Source organism: Cheilinus undulatus, linkage group 17 (genome assembly GCF_018320785.1).
Source record: "Cheilinus undulatus linkage group 17, ASM1832078v1, whole genome shotgun sequence".
Lineage (NCBI taxonomy): Eukaryota > Metazoa > Chordata > Actinopteri > Labriformes > Labridae > Cheilinus > Cheilinus undulatus.
Window position 1 is genome coordinate 22757234 of NC_054881.1, and position 12841 is coordinate 22770074.

At 40.5% G+C, this 12841-nt stretch overlaps 1 protein-coding gene across 2 annotated transcripts in view; it reads right to left on the reverse strand.

Annotated features, from left to right (window-relative positions):
- Positions 1-12841, reverse strand: part of sh2d3ca (SH2 domain containing 3Ca) — a 92656-nt gene that overhangs the window by 21688 nt on the left and 58127 nt on the right. For both annotated transcript variants that reach the window (XM_041811200.1, XM_041811199.1), the window contains exon 5: positions 1782-1910. In XM_041811200.1, coding sequence (XP_041667134.1) covers positions 1782-1910 — 129 coding nt within the window. The remainder of the gene's footprint in view (positions 1-1781; positions 1911-12841) is intronic.

The window sequence follows — 12841 nt, forward strand, 5'->3', positions numbered from 1 at the left end:
ACACAGATTTATTTTCTATCAGTGTTATTTTAGGGATGCAGTGCTTCAGATACAAATATCCTGATACTTGCTGCTAAGTAGAATGTTGCAGAGTTGCTTTTATCCCCAAAGAACCATGAACATTTGAGAGTGGTCTGGCAGTAGATCTCAGATCTCAGGATAACTCTACACTAACAGACCTCTACCATTAGATGCTGCTTCTGTTGGATCAGAAGGTATGGATTTTGCAAGTTAAACTTTTTTTAAAGTATTTTTAAATTCCACTTTATTCTTAAACAAAGTCTGGTAGTAACATTCATGAAATAACCACATTAAAAGCATTATAGAATAAGAAACATTTCATAAATGAAACAGAAAAAATCAGAGATCTAATCCATGATAAAATTACATATAGACTTGTTTACGAAGTAGCTGCTCACTTAAGCTAAAGCTAACATTGCTGCGCTAGCTGTGTATTTTACGTTACTACGTGAGCCAGTGTAGTTATGTTATCTTTAAAGTTAATGAAGCTAAAACCAGCCATTGTTTGCATAACTACTTCTAAAACAGGTCTAGCTCTTGCATATGTAGCACAATCTAATCTAGCTTACATAGCTTTGTTAGCTTTAGCTTTAGCTATGGTAGTTATGTAGCTACATTACCTACGTAGCTTGCATAGCTAACATTGCAAAACGGGTCTAGCTCTTGCATATGTAGCACAATCTAACCTTGCTTACGTAGCTTTGTTTGCTCTAGCTTTAGCTACGGTAGTTATGTATTTTAATTTATTTTTAATTTAACCTTTATTTAACCAGATAAATCCCGTTGAGATCAGGATCTCATTTACAAGGGCGATCTGGCCAAGAGGTCAGCAGCACACGTCAAATCTCAATTACCTACATAGCTTACGTAGCTAACATTGCCTTGTTTTAGATTTAGGTACGTAACTATGTAGCTACATTACCTATGTTGCTCTTGTAGCTTTGTTAGCTTTAGCCTTAGCTATGTTAGCTCTACTGGAGTGTTTGTTTGGACTGTTTACCTGGCTTTATTAAACATTTTGTAATTTGTTTTTGCAGGTCAGGTTTTTGACCTTTAACTTTTGGTAGCTTAATTCTCACCCTAACCTTATCTGAAAGTTCAATCTGATTCTATTTTGAAAGTTTTAGCATGTATTTCTCTTCGACAAAGGAGATGTCTCACTGTAGTGCTCTGCATGGGGGCATCAGAGACCAGCAGCCAAACTCTCTTCAAAGATTCAATGGCAGTAAAATAAGAGAGGAGGAGTGCATGTTCTTGTACCCATAAAGCTGATACTCTCTATGAAAAACCCCCTCATGTGCTGCACTCAAGACAATTTTATTTTCAAGTTCACGTGGTAGCTAAAAACTCAATTTATTCACCAGAAATGATTCACGCCAGAATCCTTTTGTTTAGTTTTTCATTTCATTCATAGCTTCAAAGTGTATTTTAGGCATATCAGAAATTGTTCAGTGTAACCAATGTTAAAACTACAACTATCATTAAGCTTAATGTCTCCAGTTAACACAGTCATTTGTTAAAACACAACACCTTCTCTTAGACAGCATTGTTATAATCAACTCTATATAAGAAATAGGAAATGTGTTATTGTCTTGAATTTAGAAGTGCGATCTTACTAGTACCCCATAGAGAATGTCACCTTTTCCTGAAGAGGCATGTTCATGACAAAAGGAAAGTATGAGCATCTTTCAGTGTCAAGTGTAACTCAATGTACTGTGAACTTAAACATTCAACAGTGTTTCCCCCATGCGTGTGTTTACCTCTCTGGGTATGTGTCCATGGTACCAGCCATGGCTCCTAATGTCAGCAGGGCTCAGTTTTAGCTCCTCTTCCAGCTCCTTACGAAGTTTCTCAGGTGGAGACTCCAGCAGGTACTTCTCCTTGGAGAACTGCACAATGACAAGGAGAAAAAAACATTAGTGGGGAGAAGAACAAATGGGGAAAAACTAGAACAACTGACACATTTTTACACGGCTCTGCAACATAACAACAGACACTGGTCTATGGTGGTTCATAGTAATTGAATCAAAAAGGGATGAACATGAGGCCTCATGACATTTGATGTATGGCCTATAAAATATTCAAATCCTGTTTATCCTCAAGTCAGAGTGAACACTGAATGAGAAATTGAAAAAATACCCTGGTGTTCTTGAGAGAGTTAAACACTGGGCTCAACTAACATGACCTTTCACCTCCAATTAAGCCAGTTCATCATTGAGTCAAGGGATATGTCAAGGGCACTGAACTAATCAGATATATGATCTAAATACTCAGATGAGATGCATAATCTAATCGGAACTTTATTTTGGATAATCCCACAGAGATCAAGATCTGATTTTCATGAGGGATTTGGGTACACATGCATACCACATGCATATTGGTATGCATAAATTCACATTTTACTTAAAATAAAAAAAAAAGGATATTGAAGTGATGCATTAGTATAAAAATGTCATAGTCTAATGGTGTATTTAGCTGCAGCAGAAGGCCTTTTACCCAAATACACACAGAGATGCACAAAAACACACACCTGCCTTACAGAAGGCAACACTGCAGGGAAGCAACACAGCATTCTGCCATCCACACAAGCACCCACACTTATTCGGTCACACCCACATGGACACACAAGAAAACAATCCAATTGACCCTGACCTGATTACAAAGAAGCAGAAATCATCTCGAGTAATCTCTTATTGTTCTCATGTTCTCTATAGAGACCGAGCTTTAGCCTGCGAGTGTGGTCACTCAGGAAGGCTTGTATTTGCAGTAATGCCAAATACACACTCGTGCGCATGTACACACTCGTGCACACAAACAGACGGCTAGTGTTTCCAGTTGGAGAGCTTTATATTTCTGTTTGGGAGTGTAGAACATAAAAATAAATCTGAGAGTCATGTGCCGAGCTTTTTCGAAGGATACTGATGCCAGTACTGGTTAAATTTAAGATCAAACTCAGGATGAGTAGTAACAAATTTTAGAGTTTTAATTACTTATCTGTATAAAGAGCATGATCATGCAGGCTTTCTTCAACTATCTTATCTAGTAGAGAGCTTTTTGTGTTGGAAAGAAAGAAAAATAGACAGCTGATGCTGGGACCTTGATTGCACCATAACAACTGTTGATTGTGGAAAGACTGAGCTTAGAAAGATGAGCTCAGAGCAGAGACACTGATATAAATATGCACACACAACAAGAAATCAACGCAGGAATAAACAGCGAAGAGGAAATCATCTCCACTCTGCAATACAAGAAGAAACTAGAAATGCACTCAAAGAGCGCAGACCTCCGCCATTAGCCCTATCTCCGTATAGTAAAGAATCCTTTAAAAAATTCCTGTATCCAGAGGGTGATCCGGATCATTCCCAAAATCTAATAAGTTCTTCCTTATGCCATTTCTGACATTTTCTGAAAATTTCATCAAAATCCGTCCAATAAATACACACAGTCTTGTCACTTCGGCTAGCACATTGCTCCTCCTAATATGTTCCTTCAGGGCCGTTCTTCTCCCTCTATCTACCTGGTTTTCTTCCTCTCTTGCCAAGACTTGATGGCACATTACTGTTGCAAAACTCATGTCATTTTAATGTTTTAGGAGCATGATTTTTTTGATTGTAGGCTCAGAATTTTCTTCAAACTTGCCATTAAATGATCAAAACTACCTGCTTGTGCTTTAATTTTCTCTGTTTCAGCTCCATATGTTTGCTTGTTACCTCACTTAAATCACAAGTTGCTTGCTCAATTTCCTGCACTCATGCACAAACAATTCTCCTCTCATTCAGGCTGCTTCTGCTAAGTTGTGACAAAGCCACATAGTGATTTTTCTCTGTGCATGTGCAAAAAACTTTTTCTGTGTGAAGAGAAAGTTTTGTATGTGCACAGGAAATCTTTCATAACCATCCGGAAAAAAAACAAAATTATTATAAGTTCCATACAAACATAGGAAAAGTAAGCATCAGAGAAAGTTTCATACACCCACAGAAAGCTTCAAACAACCGGGGTACGTTTCATACAAACGAAGGGAAAGTTTTTTTACCATCCAGAAAAAGTTCTAACCTTGCAAAGCTCCCGTCTGAACAGTTTGGGCCCCGTTAGAAAGTGACAGGACCAATCAGCATCGAGGGGATGTACTTTGGGGCGCGGCGGAGTCGTGATGAAAGCAATCAGCGACAAGAGGCCGGTGCAATGGCGGAAGACGTTAGCGTGGATGCTGCTAAAGCACCAGTTTTATCAGAACTTGATGACATTTCTTCGTTAGAACAGCATTGAGTTGTTTTCTTTTCAAAAACCACAAAAGTCGTGTACTGACTTGTCTAAAGTCGCCATGGTTCGCATGGCAGTTATGGAGTTTACACCTTCGGTAGGGGCATTGCTTGATAGCTATTGTGTTACGTGTTTTGTTGCTCTGATTGGCCTGTAAAGATGTGACAGACAGATCAGTGAAACACATCCATCTGGTGTGCCAGGCTAAGGATGTTCCATATAAGCGCTGGGAAAGTTTTGTATGTGCAAAAGAAAGTTTACTACAAGTGTAGGGAAAGTTTTGTGTGCACGTGGAGAAAGTTTCATACACATGCAGAGAAAGTTACCCACGAGTGCAGGGAAAAGTTTTGTACATGCCAGAAAAAAGATGGCAGGCACACAGTCTTGTTAATGATACCAAAAAATATACTGAAGAGAATTTGCTACCAAGGAGTCCAGCTGGCACCACAGGCCATCAGTCAATTTCCAGGCATCATGAGTATAGTTAGACCAGGAAGACAAGGACTGAAAGACTTGTTCTTTTCTCTGCTTAGACACCTGGAAGGCCACACTGTCTTGTTTAGCAAATCCCTTGCACCGTGTGTGGTTACAGAGGATGCTAATACATCTGAAAGAGGGTTAGTGTTCCTTGCCTCTGCAGTCTCAGGTTACGGGGTTTGCACCCCTTTTCTATTAAACTACATAACACGTTAACATCTACGAAGGAAGGATCCACACTGGAGTAGTACTCCTGACGCTGCAAGATCCACCAGACAAGATGCACATCACATGAAATCAGCAGAGCAAAGCTCTTGGGAAGCTTGCTGCTGAGAAGGATGAGGAGGAAACAACCTGCATCGATCAGGTAGGTTGAATGTTGCTGGAGCTGACGTTTCATCGACCATTTTCAACTGTTTCAACTCAACTTAGGCATTCTTTCTGGGTCGGCGCTTAGACCCTGTGGCTTCTCTTCAGCCAAAAAATCATGCTCTCAAAAACACTGAAATCTGCTCTTGAGTTTTGCAACAACAATGACTCCATAACACTTCATCTTCTCCTTTCATCACTATCAGGAAGTTGCACTAACTTGTTAAACTTTTGCGCATGAAACACAGCGAGTCAAAGAGTGCACGCTTGGATGGGAAACTGTGAAGACGTGTTTGTGTGCAGAGTGTCATCCCACCTTCCCTACAAGTCTGTGTGTGATATGAGGCGACTACAAGAGCCAAACAATCGATCTTATCGTCTCCAGGTCGCTGCCGGATGAAATTATTAACTTCCTCCTCCTTCTGCCTCTCTTCTCCAATCCTCAGGGGGGACAGATGGAGGAATATCGCCATGGTGGCTCACTCTGTTAGATTAGATTTGAGGTGTGTGAGTGTAAATGTTTGTGTGTTTCAGTGTATGTGTGTGTGAAGAGGCCAATAAGAGAGCAGAGGGGTCAAGTGTGCAGTTATTGCTTTTCCCTGTCTCTGTGGAAAACCATGAGAGGCCTGCCACTGAACTGATGCTCTATCGTGAACTTTGTGCACATATGTGTGTGTTTAAGTGTGTGTATACATATATATGAGGGGTTACGGGGCAAATTGAAATGTCAGTGGGGCTCTATTTATGATACGGTTCATGAAATAGGCTGACATCAGACCTGGGCGTGTTGAGAGAGTGGAAAGGAAAAATGAACAGACAATAAAGGAGCGGTGCAGGAATTGGATCACATTCTGACATTTGAGGGGAAATAGGAAGTATGCGTCAAACATACACTTATAGCCATCAATCTATAGCTACCACATGGTAATACACAAAGAAATTCCTCTTTGGGGCTGTTTGTACTTGCTGCATGCTCTACGCCGGAGATTGTGTCCTATAATAGCAAATAGATTCTGTCATAAGAAAGAAAAAGAGGCGAATAGAAAAAGAAAAGGAAAATTCTATTCATAAGAAATGTGTTGGTGGTAACACAAAGAGGACAATGCAATTGAGGACATGTGGAACGACTCATATTATACTGCTGGTACAACAAGCCCTGTATAAGCCTCTGTACCTCCACTAGGATGAGTCCTTGGCTGCCAACATACCACCAGCCTTTCACACATTAGCTCCTGACATTTTCTAGTTAATTTCAAGACTTTCAGACCCTGATATTCAGGAATTGGCCTTTCAAAGAGGGACTATACAATTAAAAATACTCTACTTGGTTCAAGTGAAGCAGTGAGTACAGCTGTCACCTCAAAGCAAAACAGTTCCCCGTTCTAATCTGCCACAGTGGGATGTGTACAATCTGTATGTTATCCCTACTCTGATTTCCTTCAACATTTCAAAAACATGTCTTATTTACATGTCTTGTCTGCAAATGCCAGCCTTGTGATTGACTGGCAACCAGCCCAGAGTGTAACAGCCTCTTGACTGGCTTAAGTGGCTCCAACTTAGTTGCCATTCACACATATTACATGTTGAGAAATCATTGTGAAATTATGCTAGGCCTAAGCCCAATTTAAATAATTTTTCACAAGTTGGCTGTTATGTTAAAGTTAAATCAACAATTCTGAGTTGTTCTAATGACAACTGTTCGGATGAGATACTGAGTGCAACATGCGGCATGTTACAAATGTGGCCTTTTAATTATTTATGATAAACAGAGCCATGAGGATGACAAGTAAATGCACAGACATCCCTGTGCATTGGTTGTGCTGAGCTTTTTCGCAAGCATTAGTCCGTTAACAGATGGTTACAGTCTGCACAGCTCTTTAACTGCTCTTTACTCACTTCATTAGCAAACCAAGTAACATCAGTGGAGGCTTTTTGTGTCTTTTTCTACCCGCATGTAATTGCTAGATGTCCCTCATTTGTCTCCCACTGCACTATTTCACCTGTCTTGTTGACTAGAGCAGGCTGCCAACGCTTTTTAGCAGCTTTTCTCCCTATCTCCCTTCATCCATTTTGAGTGTAACCTTGCAAAGCAGATGGATACGCCCCTTTCCATGTTTCTCACTGGTGAATCCATCTTGTAAAGCTCCTGTCCGAACCGTTTGGGCCTAGTTAGAAAGTGACAGGACCAATCAGCATCGAGGGGACATACTCTGGGGCACGGCGGAGTCATGATGTAAGCAAGCAGCAACAAGAGGCCAGTGTATTAGTGGTGGAAGACATTAGCGTGGATGCTGCTAAAGCATTGGTTTTATCAGAACTTAAAGACATTTCTTTGTTAAAAGAAGAACAAAGAACAGCACTGTTTTCTTTTCAAAAACAACAAAATCGTCTACTGACATGTCTACAGTCACCATGGTTTGTGTTATACAGTTCTATTCTATCATGGATTTTAGTTCTTCAGTAGGGGCGCAGCTCGCTAGCTGCTACGTCACGTGTTTTGTTGCTCTGATTGGCCAGTAAAGATGTGAAAGACAGAACATTCATCCAATCACCCTCCGAGTTTTATTTTCAAAGGCTCTGCCCTTTCTCAAATGAGTGTCGTTTTTATTGGATATACAGGATGTCTTAACCAGCAGAGCTGGTCAGCATGCCTCTCTTATTTATAAAGCAACTCTACAAGGAGGAGAGCTGTTCTGAAGTTAATATAACAAAAAAGGACAAAAACTCAAAAACCTGGACTCAAATGTAATTATGCTGCTATGTCTGATTGGACTTCTTTGACTCCCATCTAAACCAGCATGTCCATATGGGCCCCATATGGGTTATATGCCAACTGCAAATATGGGTCCTATGTGGGTGTGTCTGCGGATTCCATGGTGGCCTCACATGGATTGCCCGTGTGTCTTCAAGTGGGATCAACCTAAGCGTCTATTTCCCTATTCGGCTAAATGTTCAATTAAATTTCGTTTAACCGACTAGTCTAGCGAGGAAAAATCTCTAGAAAACAGTCAAATTCCTCACAGGGTCATAGTGTCAGCAATGTGATGTTAGTCTGATATACTCCCTACAGCATGGCTGACATTAGCAGCTAGCGCCGTCAGCCTTCGTTCCTCTTTGCAGAGTTATATAAGTATGTTGCCTCTTTTTACTTCAGGTGAGTATTTACATGTGAGTTAAACCCTTGACAGCCAACATACCACTTAATTTCCATTTACCACATTAAAAAATGGTCATACCGTACTGTTTCTGCTACATGCTAACTGCTAAGCCACCACTGAGCTTCTCATATTTACGTCCAGTGAAGTGCCAGACAGCAAGGCAGTGGCCATTAACTGAAGCTACAGTGGCCTCTAGTGGCGGGAGGCTCATTACAGTTTAAAAGAATATTATAGACCAGGGTTTCAAGCCTGTGTTTATAAAAAATTATCGGTAATTTGTTTAACCAACTCCTAAATCCCGCACCGGTTAATTTGATAAACGGATTTAACCGTTCTACCGATTAACCACGCACATCCCTGTTCTGGATGGAGCCTATCTGGACAAGGCCCATACAGGCCCCATCTCTCAAGATCCCAGGTAGATCTTACCTGAAGTCAATCAAAGGTGGAGCCACCATGGAACCTGCACACAAACCCACATGGAACCCATAATTGCTGCCAGTATATGACCCACATGGGGCCTGAATGGACATGCTGGCTGGGTTGAGCCAGCCTGAGCCAGAAGGGAGGGATCCAGGCCTGAGGGGTACGTCAAGCCAGTCTTAGGCATGGGAAATCTGACCTCTATTGTATTTCTTGCATGCTCAATGCAAAAACTGTAGGATACATGTTAATGAAAGTTGTGTGTGTATTGCATGTTGCACATTTCTTGGTAGAAATTGATATGCATACGTTGTATGCTGCATGCCTGTAGCTATATGATGTTATGTATGTTGCAAGTTGCATGTAGTATTGTGATGCATGTTCTTAATGTAGTTTGATTTTCTCATTGCTGACACTAACACTGACCCTCTGTAACCATTATTTTCCACCTACTTCAAAAGTAGTTGCAGCGAGAAAAGCTGAAATACCCTACAGGGAGCCTCTCTTATTCATGCATTGTTATGTCTTTCCTCTGGTTTAAATAGAACATGATCAGAATTCCTCTGGAAGACGTTCAGACTGATGCTATAAACATGAGTGGAAGGATTCATCAACAGAGCAGCCAGACAGAGCGGAAGACTCCCAGATCAAGTCCAGGGGAGTGATGAACCAAGGGGCTGACAGGTAACAGAACCAGTCCACCTGCTTACATACAGACAACACATCAGACATTCAGGAAGGCAGACAGACAGACAGAAACTCATTACCGCAGACAGAGAGAGGCAGACATGCAGGAAGACAGGTTGCCCATTAGCAGATGAGAGAGTTTGGACAATTTAGCAGCTGATGCAGGACTTTGCTTCCCTAGGGGGGCAGGGAGAGGGAGAGTGATTGGTGTGTGTGCTGGAGCACATGCAGGATTTAAGTGGGAGTGCAATCATCCATGTAGGCGTGCGTTCATATGTGTGCTCATGGATGGGGTAATGCTGTATTTTCAGTGTTGGAGAGAGGTGAAACCTAGCTAATAAAGAAAAAGGGTGCATTTTAATGCAAAACAGGCTTGGATGTATTCATTAGAGCACTTTGTAGTTAAAATAGATTGTGTGAAGGATGGGTGCGGGGTTCAGGGTGCACAGCTCAAGTGCACATGTAAATATGTAAAATATACCACCCCAATTCCATAAAAGTTAGGGCGCTGTGTAAAATGCAAATCGAAACAGAATGCAAGGCCAAAGCTTATAATGGACCGAGGCAAAATGGAAAACTGTTCTGTGGTCACGGTAAAGAAAAACATTTTTAAAAAAAGGAGGGACAGGGGCATGTTTATGTAGCATCCACTCTGTTGTCTGGGAAGTGAGGGTACCAGGTGCTACTGTTTTGGGAGAGGAATGTTGTCCCATTCTGGTCTGATGTAGGGCAGCTGCTCAACAGTACTGGGGTTTTTTTGCCAGATTTTTTAATTTATGATGTGTTAAATTGTTTCTATTGGTGAAAAGTCTGAACAGCAGGCAGCAGTTCAGCACCCGGACTCCTTTACTGCTCGCCATGCTGTTGTGATGGATGCGGTATGTGGTTGAGGATTAATGAAATAAAGCCCTCCTTTAAAGATACGTTGTCTGGATGGGAGCATACGTTGATATAAAACCTTGAAACTTTTCAGTATTGATAGTGTCTTTCCAGATGTGTAATCTGCCCACACATCCAATGTGCAAATTTAGTTTAATGTGACCACAGAACAGTTTTCTATTTTGCTTCAGTCCATTTTAAATGAGCCTTGGCCCATTTCTACTTGTTTGTAATGTTTTGCTGCCATCAAATTCAAATGAGCTAATATTTTTCATGAAATGGTAAAATGTCTCAGTTTTGACATCTGTTATTTATTTTCTGTTGTGAATAAAATATGGGTTTATGAGATTTGCAAATCATTGCATTGTTTTTTTCCCTAACACTCAGCACCCCAGCTTTTTTGAAATTGGGGTTGTATTAGAACACAGGTTGATGTGCCATCTAATATAAATCAACATGCATTTTGGTTTTGTTCTTCAAAACCAATTAAACAGCTCAGTCCGATGACACCACGAGTGAAATGATCCTGCTATCGCTCAACATCAGTAGGAGAAAAAAGGACCACCAAAATAAATGAAAGGGATGATAATGGGGTGAAATCCTAAATGTATGCACATATTTATACATAAATTATGCTGACACACACCCTTTTTTTAGAACTTGTGTGTGTTACTGGGGTTTCTGGTTTGTTATGTTGTCTTTTTTATGTTGAATCTTTTATTTTTATTTATTTTTCAGCTTGCATACTTTAATTTCCATGCAAGTTTGCAGTTTTAATTGGGGAAAAAGCAAGATTAAAGCGAAAGTAACCTCCTCATCACTGCATGTTTTTGATGTTTAGTCAGAAATATGCAGCCACAGGTATCGCAATGCACGACACAGTGGTATACAGTGTTAACTCCAGCACAAATCGGCACGTCGTTTGTTTGTGGCTGAACTAGTTTGTTTGCTAATTCTTGCGGAAGGAGCACAAAGACGAGCACCTCGAGCAATTTTCAAAAACGGATGCAGCTTAAAAAAACAAACAACTCGGAGGAGCACGATGGCATGAATGAGAAATGAAACAGAAGATAATTGCTGACAAGTTGAAAAAACCTGCAGGGAAGAGAATGAAGTCTCGGGCATTCACCGGCACGGATGCAAAGTGGAAAAGAAAAAAAAAAAGAGAGGAATGTGTGGTTTAAAGAGACTGCAGCACTTAGATCTCAGCTCATGTCAGAATGCATCGTCTTTCTTTTTCAGCTCATGGGGTAGCCTCTAACCCCGTTGTCATGGAAATGCCCTGTGGTTATTGCAGTGAGGGGGGAGCAGTTGGATCCACCCCTTGGTCATGTGTGCATTCACAAACAGGCATGTATGAGGGTCAGAGGTCTACCTTTTTATCCCTTGATCTGGTTCTCTTTCTCTCTTTTTTTGTCGCCCCTAAACTCCACGTCCCCTCTCTTTTGGGAAGATACAGACCAGGATTACTGAATGAAGACCCTCGTAGTCGCCTATCTCCTATTTCACACACTCACAGAGTCGTACTTTAAGGGCTTATTTGTATGTACGTGGCCGATATCGGCGCTCTCCAGACGGTTATAATCCTCTGTGCCCTCCAGTCTGATTCCACTGTTCCATTCATGCCGCTTCACACGGGTATAATGCTCTCTAACACACATGTAAAATGATATGAGCATAAGATGGAGAGCTGGTAACATCAGACTTCATTGTTTAGACTTTAAAAGGAGAGTGGTGTCAAATCAAAGTCAACAAAGCTACTAAAGCAACAAAAGAAAAAGAAAACTGAGATGTGGATCAAATATCTTTCATTTTATGTGTGCTGTATATCAAATAATAAGCTTTTAAAGAGTGCAAAATAAAAGGGGATATGGCTAAAGCATGGAAATGGTTCATTTATGTGTTTAATTGAAAATGCTTCGAACGACAATAGCGCAAATAACAAAGACGGTTTTAAAAATCAGGAATTATACCAAGGAATAAGGTGTTACTTTAAGAAAAAGGGGTGAAATTGTATTAAATACTTTGGTAAAAGCATAAAAACTTTCATCAAATACTTTATTTTTTACTTCAAATACATTGGCATGCTGTACAAACAAAAAATAACTGGCTAAAGTAAAACTTTCTCATTCCTTAAAAAAATGAGCATTAAAGCTCCCGTGAGGAGTTTGAATCTGGCTATCAAAACAAACTGAAATTAAAAATGATGTATCTTTATGGCCTACAAAAGCAAATAAGACCATTAGTGGCAATATTGATTATTTCCATGTTTTTATTATTAATGGCTGCAATGACTGCTGCCGGGGGGTAGGTGTCAGGTTAATTGGTAGAATGCAGCCTATAAGCCTTTGTTTACATTTTCTATGCAAAGATCCCATTAAAGAAAGCAGGGTGAGAAAAAGACAAACTAATTAGCCAGAAATGGGGAAGGCAATTTTTCCACCAAAATTGACATAAACCAAAAGTCCCTTACAGGAGCTTTAAACATTGGATCAAAATTTAAGATTCTGCTCTGTTAAGGGCTGTTTGTGTTTATCAGTGTTGTAGTGGCACCTGCAGAAATAGCA